General features: G+C 38.0%; 3 protein-coding genes across 3 annotated transcripts; all 3 read right to left on the bottom strand.

The window, feature by feature from the left end:
• Positions 1-1,997: 1,997 nt before the first annotated feature.
• On the bottom strand, positions 1,998-5,249 carry LOC131360597 (granzyme B(G,H)-like). Its single transcript, XM_058401204.1, has 5 exons — positions 4,612-5,249; positions 4,328-4,478; positions 3,334-3,463; positions 2,391-2,645; positions 1,998-2,294 (listed from the first exon to the last, which is right to left on the bottom strand). Exons 1-5 carry the CDS (start codon positions 4,667-4,669, stop codon positions 2,136-2,138), a joined length of 753 nt encoding a protein of 250 aa, XP_058257187.1. The 5' UTR covers positions 4,670-5,249; the 3' UTR covers positions 1,998-2,135.
• An 853-nt stretch (positions 5,250-6,102) lies between these two features.
• Positions 6,103-8,403, bottom strand: LOC131360583 (granzyme B-like). The gene is made up of 5 exons (XM_058401183.1): positions 8,247-8,403; positions 7,852-8,002; positions 7,351-7,492; positions 6,632-6,886; positions 6,103-6,535 (listed from the first exon to the last, which is right to left on the bottom strand). The coding sequence occupies exons 1-5, from the start codon at positions 8,302-8,304 to the stop codon at positions 6,377-6,379; spliced, it is 765 nt and encodes a 254-aa protein (XP_058257166.1). The 5' UTR covers positions 8,305-8,403; the 3' UTR covers positions 6,103-6,376.
• Positions 8,404-17,124: 8,721 nt separating this feature from the next.
• LOC131360690 (protein kinase C epsilon type-like) lies at positions 17,125-20,315 on the bottom strand. Its single transcript, XM_058401340.1, has 3 exons — positions 20,277-20,315; positions 20,022-20,080; positions 17,125-18,334 (listed from the first exon to the last, which is right to left on the bottom strand). Exons 1-3 carry the CDS (start codon positions 20,313-20,315, stop codon positions 17,125-17,127), a joined length of 1,308 nt encoding a protein of 435 aa, XP_058257323.1.
• Between the last annotated feature and the right edge of the window lie 834 nt (positions 20,316-21,149).

The raw sequence follows: 21,149 nt of genomic DNA, 5'->3' as shown, positions 1-21,149 counted from the left end.
TGTTTGCCTTTATTCATCTTTTTTGTCTTATTTGGACCAAATTTACTACACATGCTTCTTAGGCTATCACAGTATTTTTTTTTTGTGTGTGTAAATAAGTTTAATAATATTTTTTTTTATAATACATATATTATTATACTTAAAAAAAGTTATTTCACTGATTTCAGTATAAGGGGGCTGTTGAAATTTTAGCAATCTATTGTAAAAAAAAACACTGCTTAAAAAACTCAGCTACGTTGCTGTAACTAATACACTTGTACCAATGCCACAATGTCACAGATGTTGACTCTAATTGTAACTAACATCTAACATCTAATCTAACTTTTGAGAGCAAATCTTCACATTTTTAATCTGTAAATCATTTTCAATCCATGTTAATTTTGTCCCATGCTGCATTATTAGGGATGCCCTCTGTAGTCCATTTCAGGTCCAGGTTGTAACAAACAAAAAGATGAAAAAGTTGCTGGGGTGAATACTTACTGTATGCAAGGCGCTAAGATCTAAGACTTGTTGGGGTTATTGTTCTAAATCCTAGCATTTACTAGTGGCTTCACTGGGAAATAAATTGCAATTTTACTAAATCAAACTGTTGTTTTCTCAAGAGGCCTCTGGAGAACTAAACTGAATTTGTATCTACAGAACAAATAACCATTAGTGTAATGAAAGTCTTTTCTGTTACATGCATCAGAATTGTTTGTATGACTAAACTGCACTCTGTGATTAGGTATTATAATCTACATTATATTGTCTAATGTAATTATCAGCAATGAGATCTGTAGCCCCTCTTTCACAACCATGTAATGCTGACTAAGAAATTATCACCACACATCATTTTCCTGTAGTCAGAAAAAAAAGGCTTACGGTAAACAGATTGTATCTGTACTGAGACATTCTGACTCGAGACCACCAACCTTTAAAAAACGACCCTGCAGTGCAAAACCAACCACATGTTTCCAGCGTAAAGCTTCTGATGACGTGGCTTAAGGAAACATGAGGCTTGTGGTGGTCTGTTACAGGCAGAAGAGGCTGAAAGGGCCTCACATGCTTAGCCTTAATGTTTAACATTTATTGGTTTAGTGAACACATTTTTACAAAATAACATATACAAGCAGTTGTGGGTTATGGGTTCAAAGCCGAACAGTATCAGATCTCACAACCTTTCAGTCACTGGCACAAATTTAACTGAAACAACCATTACAAATATAATTACAGTTCGAGAAAATGACTCAGAAATGTAGAACCAACACAACCAAACTTAATGCTTACACTGATTAAGTGCAAAAAATCTGTCATTACACCACTTACATTAAACCATTCTTATATCATTTCTACTCAAACAATTCTTTTATCCTGTTCAAGCGGATCATAGGATGTGATACAAGTCAGAGGGAACTGTATACACACACACACACACACACACACACAGAGGTTATTTATTATAGCCAGTCCACCTATTGGAATGTTTTTTTGAAGCTGTGTGTGAGTTTCCTATGAAAGCCCACTTGCCATGTGCCACCCACTCAAATAATGATTTTGAAATGACAATATGCAATATGAGAATTATGATAACATCCTGCCTATTTATTTGTCTTCTCTGTAGTGAAGAGGTTATCTCTGCATCTCTGTTTACTCATCTGAGTAACACACTGAGCACTACAGAAGGCCTGTCAGGGTGGGAGATGAACAATTTCCTTTTCTTCTCTTTAAACAAAGGGGTTCTGCTGCAACAAGCATTTTATAAAAACATCAAAAATAAATGAGATATTGTTCAATGAGATATATCCCATTAATAAATATTCATAATACATTTATAATACATAATACTTCTGGTCTACAGTATCACAGCTGAAGTGAAAAAGCTCTGGTTTTTCATATCTGGTTTTGATTTCTGTGTCTAAGTGTAAAAACAAAGCCTTTATTAGCATAAAGACAAATATAGAAAATGGGACATAAACAAACAAACAAATATATGCAGGAACAAAAGACAAATAAACTGATTTTTGAAATAATATTTGGAAATTTTATTTTGCTGTTTTTTTTTATTCACTCCTTTATTTTCATTTGCAGCAAGATTTTTTTTTTCATGAAAAAAGGGGAGGGGCTTAAACACAAGATATGAAATAATAGCCAAATGCTCACTCCATTCGTCCTAAAATACGATTTATCCAAGGCAGGTATTTAGAAATTTTGGTGTAAACGTAGGGCAGCTGTGGTGTTTTGCACTTTCCATCCTCGTAGAATGAAACAATACCGACGGCTGTGTCCTTACACACCAAAGGACCTCCAGAGTCTCCCTGTAAAAAGATGCACATGTGTCATGAATTTCTCTTCATCTAACCTGTGTGATGAATGTAATGGCAGTGTTTAATATGGTGTATGTGTCTATGTACCTCACAAAACCCTCCACGACTCTTAGAGCACACCACACTGGAGACAGAGAAAGGCTCTCCCCATTGTTTCTTGCAGTCCTTTGTTTTGATAACATTGACATTGACCTCCATGAGCTGATCACTTGATCTTCCGTTGTCAGATTGTTTCCCCCAGCCTGCTATGCTGCAAACCTGGTTTGCTTTAACATCCTGATTCTGTTTTTTTGGTATCGTGATCCAACTTATATCCTTGGTCTTTTTGATGGGTTTGTTCAACTGTAATTAAAAAATATCTTAATATTTTTATTAAAGTCATTATTAGTGATTTAGCATTATTCAAATGTAGAATTTGAACAAAGCAGGGAGCACTGTTATAGGAAATTAATCAACCATTGGCACTGAGAACAACTTTTTTATTTATTAATGAATGACATGGATTAATTTTAAGTATTTGTAGTTACATTTTAAATTGTGGAATGTTCATGTGAATGAGTTCCTGTTATCACTTGTGTTATAGAAACTATAAATACAAATTCCTTCACTACTGCATTGTTTTCTTTTTTTTCTTTTTCTTTTTACGTTTATGAGACAAACTTAAAAAGATTGGGATCTTGCCAACCCCCGAGAAGCTATAAAGTTCAAACACCTCACTCCTGAAGAATATCGATTGATATTGATATAGAACAATATAACATTGTTCTATAAATGTTATAGAACAATTAATCCTTCTGTCCAATCAAAATCAAGAATTCAATAATCATCTGGTACTGTTGTGTGTGTTGTAAACATTTATAACATTCACTTGCAATTATAAAGATAATCTAACATTATTATTATAAACTCTTAGCATTCTTTTGGATTTTAGTCAAACTATAAGCCAACGTTCACACTCTCACACTCATGAATGAAACTTCTGTCTTTCATTTTCATCACAGTGAGAAACAAATTGTGTCTGGGTGTTTACCTGGAGCAGCATGATATCATTGAACTTTGTCTCTGAGTTATACTTCGGGTGGATGTGGTAAAGCTTCACCTCTGTATGGATTGACCGGTCCTCTTTTAGATCATGAGCACCTGCTACAATGGTCATCTCTCTGTCAGAAAGAACAAAATATTATTTGCCAATATTTAACAATTTTATAAGTAAATGAAGGTCAAACATGAGGATGCTTATACTTTGCTGCATGTATGCACACATGAGTGCAAAAGTTTGCATCCCCGTTGATTTGTCTTCACTTCTAGCTAACCGGAATAAGAGAGTTTTATAATGGAATAGAGATTTTATTACAAACAACCGTGTGATAAATTAACCTTTAATACAGCTGAAATAATTTGGCTTCTTGTTCAGTCCTGATCTTCCTGTTCACCTTGTATTCATGTGGGTTTCCTCAGAGTTTGCTGGTTTCCTACTGCTGCCCACAACTTGAGGTCAGTGGATTGGATATGCTAAATTACCCCTAAAATGCTAAATTGCACAATTACACACCTAAATTGTGTCAGTAAGTGTGTAATTGTGAGTGTGCATGATGCTCTGCAATGATTTGCCTTTCCATCCAGACTATCTTCTAAGCTACAGAGTGTGTATAAGCTACAAAGCACATTTTAGTGTGCATTATAAGCCATAAGCATGTAAATAAACACTGTTCTTTAAGCAAGAGTGCTTGCATGAGGGCTTAAACTGTCACCCTGACAAGGACAGGCTTTCTTTTGAGTCTGGTTCCTCTCAGGGTTTCTCCCTCATATCGTCCTAGGGAGATTGCTCTTGTCAACATGTAGTTATTTTAGCTGAAGTAGAAAATCATATTTCTGACTGATGTAACATGTAATTATGAAACTTGTGAAGACCCTTTTCTCAGAAATCCTCATCCACATCATTTCAAATAAATAGGTGACACAACCCTCTCAGATATTTCACTGATTCAATGTGTAAGAATGACTCAGCAAATTGCTAAGCTTACGGTTTCCAGCAGTGTGCAGCCGTCATGACAATGTTCTCAGACACAAGGAAGCCCCCGCATGTATGTTTTCCTTTGTTTTGGATAGAAACCATGTAGGGTCTGGAATGTGCTTTAACCACCGAGCCATTCACTATGCCCATGTTAACATAAGCTTTTTTAAAAAAAGAAAGACAGATAAAACAAAATACAATGGTTCAATTTTAAACTGAGACTTTGCATGAAATACTTTTTTCACCAACACAACATTTCATATGTAGTGAAAAAACAAAACAAAAAAACCTTACCACAGTGACCTATCTGAGACAGGAGACAGGTGAGCAGAGCCAGTGGGAAGAGAGCCATGGTGCATCAGAGACACTGAGTTCCTCTCTCAGATGAACAGAGGTTTAAATACTATGTTGCACCTATCAGCACAAACCACAAACACCACTCCGTTATACATTTTCTAGAACACTGTTTTCTGCGGACAATTCATCTTTTAGAGCTCTTCCCCAAAAGGTCAACTTTATACTTGCACTACACAAGTGGCCCACTTGCTGCCAGGGGTACTCTGGTTTCCTTCCCCAGTCCAAAGATATGTTGTAGCTGACTGGCATCTTTAAATTGTCTGTAGTGTTTGAATGAGTGTATGTCTAATGGCCAAGTAGAGCAGGCAAATCAGGCTATCAGCTGTTTTGCATATATTCTGTAGCTCCAACCCTGAGGACTGTGCCCTGTACCTACCATGGGCTGAGTATGCCCAGAATTTCCTGCACTACTCCACCACACAGCTCACTCCCTTCCAATGTGTGCTAAGCTATCAGCCTGCACTATTCCCTTAGAATGCTTCAAAAATTCCCCATGGTCGACGCTTTAAGGATGTGGTAGCTTAGTGGTAAAGGAGTTGGACTGTTGTTTGGAAGGTTATGAGTTTGAATCCCAGGTCCAATCCTGGTAGATTTGTGTGGGTGTTCGGGAAGTGGAGGGCACTCTCTCAGTGGGCAGCCTCTCATACCTGCTGGCTCTGCTTAAATGTTGACTATGGGGGATTCTCTGGAGCATTCCAAGGGAACAGAGCATGGTTATAGCTTAGCACACACTGGGAGGGAGTGAGCTGTGTGGCAGAGTGGTGCAGGAAATTCTGGGCATCCTGGACTACTGATCGGAAAGTTGTGAATTTCGAATGCCAGGTCCACTAAGCTGCCACTGCTGGGCCCTTCAGAAAGGCCCTTAACCCTCAATTGCTCAGTTGTATAAAAAAAAGAGAGATAATTTGCAAGTTGCTTTGGATAACGACGTCTGCCAGAAAAAGAAAATGAAATGAAATGGATTGTTCGCTGTTCCTGTTTACCCTAGTTCTTGATTTTTTTTTGTACTTTCCTAATTTTATTACTTTTATTATTAAAAGCCCAGCAATTGCATCCAACCCTGTGTGTCTGCTTCATGACACACTGAAGTCTGAGACAAGTTCAAATATTTAAGTTAAAATAATAACCCATTTATAAATGTCCATAATAGAATTCATTTTACTTAAAAAGTCTACAGTATCACATCTGAAGTGAAAAAGCTCTGGTTTTTCATATCTGGTTTTGATTTCTGTGTTTAAATGTATATATTTATATTTATATATAGGTTATATATATAACCCATATATAAATGTCCATAATAGAATTCATTTTACTTAAAAAGTCAAAGATATTAAATTTTTGATGGCTCCTTTGCAATACCACAGCTGCACAGACAAACAAACACAGATTTTTGAAAAAATGTTTGCATATTTTATTTACTAAGAATAAATAAATACATTAAAAATGACTGAATTAATTTATTATTAGTTTTGACATTGTAATTTGCAGACATATAAGCACAATGTGACAAAATTATCCGTGAGGTTCTTTTGCTGCACCTCTGTTGTATATTGCCTTTTAAGAGTAAACGCATATTTACTCTCTATGAGTGTAGCTGCCTCAAATACAAGAGATAAATACAAACCCACACAATGACTTAAGATTTTTTTCATGAAAAAAGGGGAGGGGCTTAAACACAGCATATGAAATAATAGCTAAGTGCTCACTCTTTTCGTCCCAAAATACAATTTATCCAAGGCAGATATTTGGAAATTTTGGTGTAAACGTAGGGCAACCGTGGTGTTTTGCACTTTCCGTCCTCATAGAATGAAACAATACCGACGGCTGTGTTCTTACACACCAAAGGACCTCCAGAGTCTCCCTGTAAAAAGATGCACATGTGTCATGAATTTTTCTCCATCTAGCCTGTGTGATGAATGTAATGGCTGTGTTTAAAATTGAGTATGTGTCTATATACCTGACAAAACCCTCCACGACTCTTAGAGCACACCACACTGGAGACAGAGAAAGGCTCTCCCCATTGTTTCTCACAGATCTGTGTGTCCATAACAGTGACATCGGCTTCCATGAGACGATCACTTGATCTACCGTTGTCAGATTGTTTCCCCCAGCCTGCTATGCTGCAAACCTGGTTGGCTTTAACATCCTGATTCTGTTTTTTTGGTATCGTAATCCAACTGATATCCTTTGTCTTTTTGATGGTTTTGTTTAACTGTTGAAAAAATAAATCAATAAAATAAATAATTAAAAGTACACACACACACACACTCACACACACACACACATATATATATATATATATATATATATATATATATATATATATATATATATATATATATATATAAAATCATTATTTTTAGTTTTGTTATAGAAAAATAATCCTTCTGTCCAATCAAAATAAAGAACTTACCAATCATCTGATACTGTTGTGTGTTATAAAAAAAATAATAATAACATGCACCCGATATTCTAACATTATAGTATAAAGTATTAGCAATTTTTAGATTTTAGACAAACTGTAGTCCACTGAGAACACATACTCTTAAACCACACCGCAGTTGCTCAAATCAGCCCACAGCCTGTTACAACATAAAACGTTCACACTTTCCATAAACTTTATTTCTGTCTTTCATTTTCATCATACCGAGAAACATATGGTGTCTGGTGGTTTACCTGCAGCAGCATGATATCACCAAGCAGATTCTCAGAGTCATACATCGGGTGGATGTGGTAAAGCTTCACCTCTGTACGTGTCAAAGCTGACCGGTCCTTTTTTAGATCATGAACACCCAATACAACAGATAGTTTTGTTCCTCTGTTAGAAAGAACAATTGTTATATTATTTGCCAGTATTTAACACTTTTACTAATAAATGAAGGTCAAGCATACAGAAGTCTATACTTTGCTTCATGTATGTACACGAGTGCTAAAATTTATAGACCAAAAAAACCCTGCAAATCAAAAGTGACCCAAAACTAAAAAGTTTATAGAGTTAAAGCTATAGAGTGTGTAAACTAAAGTGTGTATAAGCAGGAAATCATATTTCTGCCTAATGTCACATGTAATTTTGAAACTGAATGCAAAAGTGTGAAGACCCTTTTCTCAGAAATCCTCATCATTTCAGATACTTCACTGATTCAGTGTGTAAGAATGACAGCAAAGTAATAAGCTTACGGATTCCAGCAGTGTGCAGCCGTCATGACAAAGTTCTCAGACACAAGGAAGCCCCCGCATGTATGTTTTCCATCTTTTTGAACAGAAACCATGTAGGGTCTGGAATGAGCTTTAGCCACCGAGCCATTCACTATGCCCATGTTAACATAAGCTTTTAAATAGAGAGACAGATAAAAAACAAAATGCAATGGTTCAGTTTTCTCTTTGGACATGGGAATATGAAGCAAACAGTATGAGTGTGTATTAAGGAGATATTCAGCAAACAAAAATGTTCTGTCAGAGCAGTTAGAAGAAAATCCTTGGTAGAAAATCCTTATTATTCTAGATTTATTCTAAGACTTTGCATGCAATACTCTATTCACCATCACAAGATTCCATGTTGAAAAAAACCTTACCACAGTGTCCTATCTGAGACAGGAGAGAGGTGAGCAGAACCAGTTGGGGGAGAGCCATGGTGCATCAGAGACACTGAGCTCTTCTCACAGAGGAACACAGGTTTAAATACTATAATGCACATATATGCACAAACCACAAACACCACCTTTTCACACATTTGATCTCTAGAACAATGTGTTCTGCAGAGAATTTAACTTGTAACTTCCCACTCATACTACTAAATACATGTTGCCAGAGCTGCTCTGGTTTCCTCCCCCAGTCCAAAGACGTGTTGTAGATGATTGTCTTTAGTGTGTGTGTGTGATTGTGCCCTGTGATGGGTTGGCAACCTGTCCAAGGCATTGTGCTCAGAATCTCCTGGGATTGCCTCCAGACTGGGGAGTAGTCAACACAATGGCTTAATTTAAGTTTCATTTATGAAAACATATAAACTTCAAAGTTCAATATCCAAAACTTCTCATTTAAAGTTAAAGAAAATAAATAAGTTTACATAACTTTATTGAGCTAACATGTTTCACTGTGTATGGAACCCTGATACATTTGCATTCGTAATTAAACATATGCACAGAGAACACAACGCGACTCACCATATTTTTGTGTTTTATTATTTTGGTGCTGTTATGGACAGTAAGGCATCTCACCTATTCTGTGATCCACAACATTCCTCTGTAGGGTTAAATAAAGATGTCACCATTACGAGTACGATTCACAATTATGTTCACATTCATGGGAAGCTTGGCACAGTTCCAGTACAACTGAATTAAGAGCACCTCCTACAGGTAATGTGGGGGGAAAACTGTAAGGAAAAACCTAGTAAAAAGTAAGCAAAGTGTTTATTAAGAATTTCTATTGTAGAAGTGAAATAATGAGCCACACAGTTCAATGGAAAATGAGACGCCTCCTTCCAGTTAGCTCTCTTTTCTAACAAATTCCGATCATGTAGGTGGCAAATGCGTATAGTGTAAGCAGTACATACTAATTATTCGATTGTTGATTCATACTTTGTTTCAGTCATCTGCTGTTGCTAAAAGGTCAAGATGGCAGTTAGATACAAGTGTCCTTCTACACGCAACCGTTATTCTTAGCAACTGAGTTAGATTTTGGTGTTTTGTTTTTCTCCATCCATAGTATTTCAACTCCTGAGAATCAGTAGCAACTAAATAGCTGCATATATATATATATATATGTCAGGAACAGCTGGACAGTTCCCTGCCAGGCCCAGAGAGGGCGCTGGCAGGTGAACCTTGGAAGCCTGCTTCTTTGTGTGTCTTTTGTTACGCCCTTCCTATTGTTCCTATCCTGATTGTCACCTGTATCCCATTAGCCCTAATGTCTACCCCTATAAATAGGGATCCTTGTGTTTGTGTCCTTGTCCATGATTGTTATCTGTACTGTGGTTTCTGTTGGGGTTTTGTTTGCTAGGTTCCATGTCCAAGCTAAGGTCTAGGTTTTGTTTAGTTAACCACGCCATGTCTAGTGTTACGTTTGTTTCCCTATGTCGCGTCTTAAATGTAATAAAAGCAGTGCTTCGCTGAATCCTGCACATGGGTCTCATTACACCGTGTGCTGGCGTGCGCACACACACCACGGGCGTCTGGGGTCGAGCCCCGCATAGGGCGGGGGTCCCAGACGTTACAGAATCATGGACCTTCTCTGAGACCCAGCGGGATTCCCAGCTAGTTCCTGTCTTCGGTAAGGATTTGCAGTCTGCTGGCTAGAGCCCTGGACAACCGGTGGATGGCATCCGGTGGATCCTTTTCCCTGTTTCCCCAGGGAGGTGTCCCCATCTTCGTTATGGTCGAGGACGTCGCTCCCCCAGGGAATTTACAAGGAGGACGTCACTCGACTTCAGGCCATGGGGGACACCCCCTTTTTATCGGTCCCACTGGAGGCGGGCTTCCACCACCTTGTCAGCCGGGGACGCCGCTCCGCGATGGAGTTTCCGTGGACGTCGCTCGGCACCACGGGTGGAAGACGCTTCCCTCCCGTTTCTTTCTAGGGCCAGATGTCAACTTACCCCTGGGACCTGGGGCATCGCCGTAGACTGCATTTATAAACTACATCAGGCCTTGCATCTCCCCTCTATGAACTACATCTTCCGCCTACTCCTGAGGCGTCCCCTAGGCAGAGGTTGGGCGCTTCGGGAGCTGCGCCTTAGAGGAGGGGGAGAGAGATAGAGAGATAGATAGAGAGATAGAAAATATATATTTATATATAAATAAATAAATAAAACCAAAGATCATGCAGTATTTGCAGGGCTTTAATAACTCAAATAAAAAAATGCAAATTGTTAATGCTTTGGCTAAATAACATTAAGAAATCAGTATTTGGTGGAATAACCCTGATTTGCATGCATTTTGGCTCCATGCTCTCCACCAGTTTTTCACATTGCTGTTGGGTAACTTTATACCACTCTTTTTGCAAAAAAGCAAACAGCTCAGCTTTGCTTGATGGTTTGTGACCATCCATCGTTTCACATGTTTGACAGTGGTGTTGTCAATATACTTGTTGATATGGTCCAGTACAAATGATGTATAGAGGTTGATATTTGTCTGTGGGCCTGGGGTGGTCTGTGAGGCAAACATGCTCAAGTCAGTGTCTTAGGTTTGTTCCCAATTTGCAAATTAAACAGGACAGTGTTCAAAATATGAAAGGAATCTTGGAATCTTCACAAATATATCTATTTTTATCACAGAATTCCCTGCACCTAAATCTAATAATCTCGTCTTTTCCTTCTACATTGAATGTGTCCATTTGTTAAGTCATTTAAATTGTGCTTAGCATATGCACCTAGTGGGCAATATTTATTTTCTAGGAAGTCTTGTAGAATTTTAACATTTAAGTCAGAATCAGTGGTTAGCTAAAACATTCAGCATCCTCTCTCTCTCATTCTTCCACTGCTCTTCACTCCTCGAGCCACTGCTTGCATCATTGTTAGCTGAACTTTGAGCTTGTTTCTCTTTTTCATCTGCTGCAGCCTGCTTTGTGCAAGCTATTTCTCTGCATAAACTGCCCACTGTTCAATTTCCTGCTGTTCAGGTAATCCTTAGAATTTTTACTTTGACAGATATTTTTGGATTCAGTCCACTTAAGCTGTTTCCATGTGTACCTCATATGCTGTCACACTCCCCTCATTAATGTCATCTGGTTGAGAAAGTACGCTGTGTGCATTTCCGTGAGGCAGTGGATATATTGTGAAACTGTTTGTCATGTTGCATGCATATCACAATCTTAGTGATGTCTATTTTCGCAGATAAGGCTTTGACACATGCATCTTGCTGTTATGAAATTACTGTAAGGCCATTTCTTCCATTGTCATCTGGCCAGTTGTACCAGATTTGTGAAATATCAGCCCCTAATTTTCTTCCTAGCAGGTGTCTCAGTTCATGTGAGGTGTGGTGGAATTCCCTAAATAACTGTCAAACTTCACTCCACTCCAAGCCAAACTTCTCTACTCTCTTGGATCTGGGAGGTGATCGTGAGCATGTTTAAAACGAAACTTTAAGTGCATTTACTAGGTTTGCTTTTAGATTTACTGTTGCTCATGATTTTTTCAGTATAATGTTGGCAGTCTGTGTTAGAAAACCTGTCTTTTTTTTTTCTCTTTGGCCTCTTTTTTCCTCCTTTTGACCGGCTCTTCTCTCCAGAGAGTCTCTACACCGAGGTTGTCAGCTCTAGGTTTTCTAAACCTCGCAAACAGGACTCCTTTTACACCTAATCCTGGATTATTGCTGTACTTTGCTTTGCTGTAGGTGCCTGTTCAGGTTCCAAATCTGTAGACAGATCCAGGTCTAAATCTATCTGTACAGCCCTTTCCCCACAGAGATAAATTATTGAACTTTATTGTTTTTTAATCTACATTTCTTATTATTGCAAGTGGTATTTTGTAGTAAAGTACTGTTTAATAGTTCCCATTGCATATTCATATGAATGCCATAAAAATACTATTATTTAATCACATCAAGTCCAATACAATTTCAGATCTCTGTTTTCAAAATTAATATCATTTTCAATATCAAAGGTGTTCCCTTTTTTACAAAAAGGGTCTTTTTCAGACTTGCTGAGGCCAATAGACTATGTGCCAGAACTTGTAAGTAACAATTTGCTGATAAATAACAGAATCCATGTGAATGAACGAAATCTGACAATAATAACTGATAAGTCTATTCAGCAAACCTGTTGTGTTAAATTAATTCACTCGACTACAATTAACATGCTGTTTATGGGAATTTAAACTGAATTATTGCAAAATATGACTTCGATATTGACATTTCTTTTTGAAAGTTCACAAAAATGCTTATTCAGCTGGTTTGTTTATGGTAATAAGCTATGTAAATAAATGTTACTTATAAGATAACACAAGTAGCTCTTGGCCACCTTAATTTTTTCAAAGTAGCTCTCAGAGGAAAAAAGGTTGGAAGTCAAGTCAAGAAGCTTTTGTCAATTCAACCACATACTGCCACATACTGTACAGCTGATGCAGTACATAGTGATATGAGACAATGGTTCTCCAGGACCATGGTGCTGCATAAAACAACATAAGGACATATAGCTACAAAACCAAAACAACAGCACAGAGCTGTAGTAGTAGTAGTAGTAGCGATTCACAGTCTTTATTTCTTTTCTCATCCATGGCCTGGGTTCTGGTGTTCTTCAGATCCATCATCTTTCAGCCACATAATGAAATGGGCCAGAAAACATTTAAGGCATATAATGTTCATCACATCTATAGGAACAAACTGCTCTCATCCATGAAATGGCATTTCTCTTGTCAATTCTCTTTTTAATCATCAAACACAAGCCTTGTGATGAGGTGCACTGTATAGTGCAATGTATAGGCCACAACATGCATGCTCCATGCGTCAGAAATGAACTGTCAGTTTATGTTGCAGCCACTGATGTAATGCCTATAAACTGGTCTGCTTGAAATTTACGACTTAAAAGCTACTGTAAAATAGTGTGAATCACCAAATATAGAGATTAAACAAAATCAGCACTAAAGAGGAAATGCAAACCAAGAACTGGAACCAAGAGGCCTAAACCTGTTCCCATGACAATAGTCTAGTGCACAAAGTCAGTTTAATGAAGACATGAACAATGGCAAATTCAAATTTGTTTCTCATAAACATGACCATACACAGTCTGACATCTAGTGTAATGCTGTATGTCAGTGCCTGCCTAGTTTATGAATGACTATGAATGTAATATGGTGTGTTTATAAATGCTGTGTAGGACTTGTGAAATTGCATTTAGTCCACATGGATTGTGTGTCATCTCTCGCCAGCAAAAGGTGTGCTCTTCTTACATCTGGGCTGAGGAAATGCTGTGGGCTGGTGCAAATGCACCAGGTGCAAATGTGCTGGTGCAAATGTGCAAATGCTTGTGGCTTTCACACTTTCTAAGTTGTTTATTTTAATGAAACATAATCAATGAAAAACTTAATGCTCAAATAAGAAAAACATTTTCTGTGCCAGTGTAAAGTTACGCTTAACAATCAATATTGGGGTTACAGTAGTAAAAGTCATCAAAGAACTAATGATAAAATGGCTTAATTTTTGAATCATCAGTGGGGGTAAGCTTGAGCTTCTGACGAGTGAAGCGTGCTTTAAAGTAATTGGTATCTCTTTTGGTTGTAATTTTTGGTTTAAAAGGGGGCGTAATCTTCCTCTGTTCCAAAAGCTCCCAGTCAATTTTCTTAAAGAATGGATGAATTTTGATGGCTTCCTCCTGGCCCTGAGACACCACACAGCCAAGCCGATTCTCAGGACTCTTCACCAGGAATGCCTTGAGAATTCTTTTCGACTCTCTGCTCAGCCAAAATGGATAAAGTGGATTATTCTGAAGGATGGACTTGTACAGCCTCGCCTTATTTCTAGCAACAAACGGACGATAGCCCACCATCATCTCATACATGATGACACCTAGAGACCTGATGCACCATATTTACATTCTAACAGTATCTCAGGTGCTACGTACAGAGGTGTTCCACATAATGTATCGGTTTTCTTGCCGTCTAGGATGCCCCCGTTGCACATGCCAAAGTCAGCTACCTTGCAATGGCCATCGGCATCTAACAGGATGTTGCTAGGTTTGAGGTCTCTATGAATGATGCCGTTACGGTGGAGGAACATGAGAGCAGAGGCTATCTCGGCAGCATAAATGCGGGAGCGCGATACGGTAAATCGAAACAATCGTGCAATGTGGTATTGAAGATCACCTCCATTCATGTACTCCACAGAAATGTACAAGCGGTCATTAGTCTGGAAGCAGCAGGAGACCTGGGTGAGGAAGGGGTGTTCTGTAGCCAGAACCAGGGCACGTCTCTCCATCAAAGTTTGGTACAAATTTTGATAACTCTGAAGCTCGTCTTTCTTCAGAATCTTTACTGCAAACACCTTATCAGTGCCTCTGAGTTCAGCCAGAACAACCTTGCCAAATCCACCCCTTCCAAGAACTTTGAGGAACTCGAAATCCTCTAGGCTCTTATTTTTAGGCTGCACCTCTACATTGCTCTCATTTAAACCATCCTCACTCAGGTATGGACTTGGTTCTACTTGCTGCACTTCCTCGATATGATCAGCAGACGGTGGTGTTGTGTCTCTGTCACATGTGCCTGACCCCAGGTGAACCTCCTCTGGTTGTATCAGACTTTCTGCAAATCTGCAAGTCGTTTTCTGTCTCTTTTTACTACAGTGAAGAAACAAACACAACAGATTTTTCACTTCAATCAATTAGAACAGCATTTCTAACATTTTTTCTTTTTTTCTGTCAGAGATTATACTGGGGTTTTCAGTTAGGATATGATATAAAAGCTGTAGCTAAGCCGTGATGTAGAATGTATTTCTAAGTTTCAACCCCCTGAAATATGTTATGGTGGTAAATGCTTAATTTTGGAGGTTAATATGTCGTATACAGGGCAGTTAATTCTAATCATTTCAGAGAGCATGTACATGTTTGCACAGTAATTACATAAATAAATCAGCTGCTGCTGCAGCATCAAGTGCACATTTCCCTTTGTTTAATCGCCTATTTTGTCTACCAGCTTGAAGATTTTAGAGCTATTAAAAAACAGTTTTTTAAGCATTTCAAAGTGTAAATATAAACTATTCTGTAGTTAAGGAAATACATTCTTATGTGCTTTCCCTTATTTTCACTTTGCTCAAAGAGATTTCATAAAACCAAGTGTCACCTTACATGACTTCATAGTCAATTAACTCTGGTAACAGTAAATTAATAAAGTAGTAAAGTAAAGATTAAAGAAAGTCATAGTATGTGGATATCATGTCATGAGAGTGAACAAATTTCCAGCCTTCTTATCTATAAACTACAGGAAGCCAGTGGAGGGAGTATAGCAATGGGGTGGTGTTGGTGAACTTGAAACCAATCACACAGCTGTATGGATCTGGATCAGTTGCAGAGGCTGAATGGTGCTCAGAAGCAGATCTGCAGAGTTGCAGTAGTCCAGTCTCAAAATGAAAAGGAATTAAACAAGCACCTGAGTGTCCTGTGTGGTTAGAAATGAAAGAATTCTTCAGATATCGTGAAGCGGAAATCGATATGAGCGGGTCAGCTTAGGAACGTGAGAAGAGAAGGACAGTTGGTTGTCCACGGTTACCCCTGTAGGTTACATGCAGGTTAAATCAGCGTGGACATCATGCTTGATTTATTAGATTTGTTATAATATAAATACAATGCCTGTGTATTCATTTTCATTTTTATTTATTTTGCATATGGCTTGTTTGTTTTTTTGCTTTTTTTTATAAAGAAATGAAAACCATTAATTTACATCCCTATTTTATGAGGTTATTTTTAATTGAAGTGTATGAGTTAAATTAGGTAGATTGTTGGTAAAAGGTGGAAGTAATATGTTTCTTACAGGTTTGACCAGATGGGAGGCAGAGAAGAGAAGATGGGAGGCAGCCTTGAGACAACTCAAAAAGGGGTTATTTTCCTTTTCTTTCTCTTTTTGAGTGATTTCATCTGTGCTGCTCTGCTTTCTGTCTCTCTCATGGTCCTCACCATGCCTCACCTTCACGGCTAGATCTAATGCCATTGTAGCAAATTGCTGTTAATTTGATGAAAATACTTTTACAGGGCATTTCATAGTAAAATCTATGTACCATGCTAATATAATGTAAAAAGGATAAACTACACTGTAAAATAATCTTTAATATACAGAAATGTCATGTGTTTAACAGTAAGAATGTAAAAGCAAAAAGACAGTTTGTTGTTAATTTTTCAATTTATAATACTGCAATTATTATTTTTTGTACATAACTGCTCTATCACAATAAACAGTACTACCAAACTTACCGTAAATAGAGCAGCAGACTCTATTTATTTTTTTACAATTTGCAATGATTAAAATGATCATTCAGAAAATATAAAAATCTGCAAAAGGTCATGGTTGATTAGTAAGTATTGTAGAAAGGAAATGCAAACTGGTTAATCAAACACTCCTGTCTGCCTGACCACAGCATTTTACTATCTTTTCCTCCATATTCAGAGTTGGCGCAGTTTGGCAATCAGTCATGAGAATGAACATAAGAATAAAATCACACACTGAGATTCACATGTTATCAGTTTATTTGGCATTGCATTAATTCTATACACCAGATTATTAGTTCAGACTATTGGCTAGAGTGTATTTACTTGTGAGAGGAAAACAGTGTCAATACTTCTGTACACCAGAGTTTCAACTGAAAGTATATTGTAGGTAAGACCAATGAGAAATGCTTATAATATATAATATAAGAAAGAGACACTTGAGACACATGAGTTTCACTTTCTAAGTTGTTTATTTTAATTAAACATAATCAATGAAAAACTTAATGCTCAAATAAGAAAAACATTTTCTGTGCTAGTGTAAAGTTAAGCTTAACAATCAATATTGGGGTTACAGTAGTAAAAGTCATCAAAGAACTTCTGATAAAATGGCTTAATTTTTGAATCATCAGTGGGGGTAAGCTTGAGCTTCTGACGAGTGAAGCGTGCTTTAAAGTAATTGGTATCTCTTTTGGTTGTAATTTTTGGTTTAAAAGGGGGCGTAATCTTCCTCTGTTCCAAAAGCTCCCAGTCAATTTTCTTAAAGAATGGATGAATTTTGATGGCTTCCTCCTGGCCCTGAGACACCACACAGCCAAGCCGATTCTCAGGACTCTTCACCAGGAATGCCTTGAGAATTCTTTTCGACTCTCTGCTCAGCCAAAATGGATAAAGTGGATTATTCTGAAGGATGGACTTGTACAGCCTCGCCTCATTTCTAGCAACAAACGGACGATAGCCCACCATCATCTCATACATGATGACACCCAGAGACCACCAGTCTACTGATGCACCGTATTTACATTCTAACAGTATCTCAGGTGCTATGTACAGAGGTGTACCACATAATGTATCGGTTTTCTTGCCATCTAGGATGCCCCCTTTGCACATGCCAAAGTCAGCTAACTTGCAATGGCCATCGGCATCTAACAGGATATTGCTGGGTTTGAGATCTCTATGAATGATGCCGTTACGGTGGAGGAACATGAGAGCAGAGGCTATCTCGGCAGCATAAATGCGGGAGCGCGATACGGTAAATCGAAACGATCGTGCAATGTGGTATTGAAGATCACCTCCATTCATGTACTCCATGGCAAAGTACAAGCGGTCATTAGTCTGGAAGCAGCAGGAGACCTGGGTGAGGAAGGGGTGTTCTGTAGCCAGAACCAGGGCACGTCTCTCCATCAGAGTTTGGTACAAATTTTGATAACTCTGAAGCTCGTCTTTCTTCAGAATCTTTACTGCAAACACCTTATCAGTGCCTCTGAGTTCAGCCAGAACAACCTTGCCAAATCCACCCCTTCCAAGAACTTTGAGGAACTCGAAATCCTCTAGGCTCTTATTTCTAGGCTGCACCTCTACATTGCTCTCATTTAAACCATCCTCACTCAGGTATGGACTTGGTTCTACTTGTTGCACTTCCTCGATATGATCAGCAGACGGTGGTGTTATGTCTCTGTCACGTGTGCCCGACCCCAGATGATCCTCCTCTGGTTGTATCAGACTTTCTGCAAATCTGCAAGTCGTTTTCTGTCTCTTTTTACTGCAATGAAGAAACAAACACAACAGATTTTTCACTTCTATAAATTAGAACAGTATTTCTAAAAAATTTTTCTTTTTTTCTGTCCGAGATTATACTGGTGGTGGTGTGTTTTGAACCCGATACTGTCCAGCAATTGCACAATTAGGAACAAATGGACATACTTGCACTTGCTTGGACTGGACCACATACTAATTATTCTCCATTTGAGGCATGGGGTTTTCAGTTAGGATATGATATAAAAGCTGTAGCTAAGACGTGATGTAGAAGGTATTTCTGAGTTTGAACCCCCTGAAATATGTTATGGTGGTAAATGCTTAATTTTGGAGGTTAATATGTCGTATACAGGGCAGTTAATTCTAATCATTTCAGAGAGCATGTACATGTTTGCACAGTAATTACATAAATAAATCAGCTGCTGCTGCAGCATCAAGTGCACATTTCCCTTTGTTTAATCGCCTTATTTTGTCTACCAGCTTGCAGATTTTAGAGCTATTAAAAAAACAGTTTTTTAAGGATTTCAAATTGTAAATATAAACTATTCTATAGTTAAGGAAATACATTCTTATGTGCTTTCCCTTATTTTCACTTTGCTCAGAGATTTCATAAAACCAAGTGTCACCTTACATGACTTCATAGTCAGTTATCTCTGGTAACAGTAAATTAATAAAGTAGTAAATTAAAGGTTAAAGAAAGTCATAGTATGTGGATATCATGTCATGAGAGTGAACACATTTCCAGCCTTCTTATCTATAAACTTAAACTAAGCGCATGTACATTTATTTAGTGAGCATTTCAGGGGATAAATTAATTCAACAGTCTGCCTTCATCCCTCCCTCCATTGTCTATATCCGCTTTATTCCTAATTAGGGTGACGGGGATCTGCTGGAGTCTATCCCAGCACACACTGGGCGAAAGTCTGCCTTCATTCCCCTCGATATTCTAACCCTTATGTTAGCATTAGCATAGTCAGGGAATGTTACCTTACCAGCTATCAGCTACATCGGTGCAGCACTGGCTACAGATTAGCGGCTAGCTATCTGGCTAACGGGCTTATTTCAGCTCCATATGAGGAGACGGAGAGATTTTACTTTCCATTCAAGAGACTGTTTCCAAAATGTTTTAGTTCTGACAAAAAGAGGCAGTTTTGTCGTCTTTTTTCGGGACAATGATACCCGAGCAAATCTCGGGTACGGAAAATCCCGGAAAATGAATCCAGGAAACTTTTTCATGGGAGAATAAAGCATCGGACTCGCTTAGCTTCATACTGCTGTTTCTCCGACATTTTGCTGCCAAAATCATCAAATCGACCGAGTGGGAAAATTATTCTTCATCTAACTGTGCTTTCACTTGCCCCGGCGTTCAACCAGTCAACAATAATTACTGTTAAAGCTTGGATCCTTTCTGTCGGACTTTTTTCAATAACATTTGAGTTCATTCTGATAAATTTAGATAGTGATTTGAGTAACATAACTGTAATGAGTTTCAGTAAAAAAAGCTACAATCTGCAGCCTACTTCCAAAGCAGCATTTTGTGGACAAATGGCAACCGTGCTAATGCTATGCTTTCCCAAGGAGGCAAAACTCTGATAGTGTGGGGCAATTAGCACCTGAACGATACATGAAACTTCCATATTTAACATTTACAGGCTCATTTATTTATTGATGTGTTTATTTATGTATTTATTTACCTTTCTGTATCATAGGACTTGACTTCATCATGTCCCTTCTTCACTTTGTTCTTCTTTTTCTGCTCACAAATAAAACAATGTTCAGTTTTATACACATAAACACAAGTTATGGTATATTACTACATTTCAGAAACACTGCAGAGCTATATTGTCTTCTCTTTATCCAAGTTTTTCAGTGAGACCAAAAAATTCAGACATTTCTCCAAAACCTTCCATCATATTATTTGTAAATCATTATCTATGATCCATACTTACCCTCCTCATACCCTGAAACAAGTTCAATGAATTTCCCATTGCGAAACAATCTTATAATCTGAACGCAGATCAACACAAATGCGACGCTAAATGCACACAATTCACAGCTTCAGACTGTACACACAAACTAGAGAGTCACAGAATCTGAATGGAATTAGAATCTGTGATGTCACAGGGTAGCGTCTCCTAGTTACCTCTCCTAGCTGGACTATTAACAGCAATCATTTTCTTCAGGAAACTTTTGAATGTCTTTAAAGTAATTCATTTACTTCACTTATTTGGTATTGTTTTATATAAAATACAACCCAATGTGTAATACAGTTACAGTTACAATCATCATCACAATCTTTATATAGCACTTTTTTAACAGAGTTTAAAAGCCATGTAGGAAAAACATCTGCCACGGAGTTGTTACTGATTCTCAGGAGTTAAAATACTCAGGATGGAGAAAACTAAAACAGCACAAAAATATAAGCCAGTCTTTGGTCATCTTTATCCTTCCAAACCCACTTCTGACATGAAGAATTTCATTAATATCAGAGTTCTGCATTGTTTAGGCTGATAGTTTGATTCAGAGTTTTCAAGAATTTAAAAAATGGTTCAATTCAACCTTAAAATGATTCAATTTTCACTTCCCCATGCGACCTTATGCCTGGCAACCTGACCAAGGCCTGACTAAGCTGTTTCAGGCCCTTAATCTCACCACCTCGTCTCCAGCCCGTTCTGTCCCCCTGTTAGTTTGCACAGTCGCGTACAACTTCTAGTCACAAACAACCTCTAGTCATGTACACAGAAGGTCAGAACTACTCCTTTTAAAATTTTCCATCACGATCCGCTCTTTTTGTCTTTAGGACAACACACAATGTTTTGAAA

This window comes from Hemibagrus wyckioides, linkage group LG10 (assembly GCF_019097595.1).
Source record: "Hemibagrus wyckioides isolate EC202008001 linkage group LG10, SWU_Hwy_1.0, whole genome shotgun sequence".
Lineage (NCBI taxonomy): Eukaryota > Metazoa > Chordata > Actinopteri > Siluriformes > Bagridae > Hemibagrus > Hemibagrus wyckioides.
Note: the sequence above shows the minus strand (reverse complement) of the source record. Positions and strands in the feature narration are given on the sequence as shown.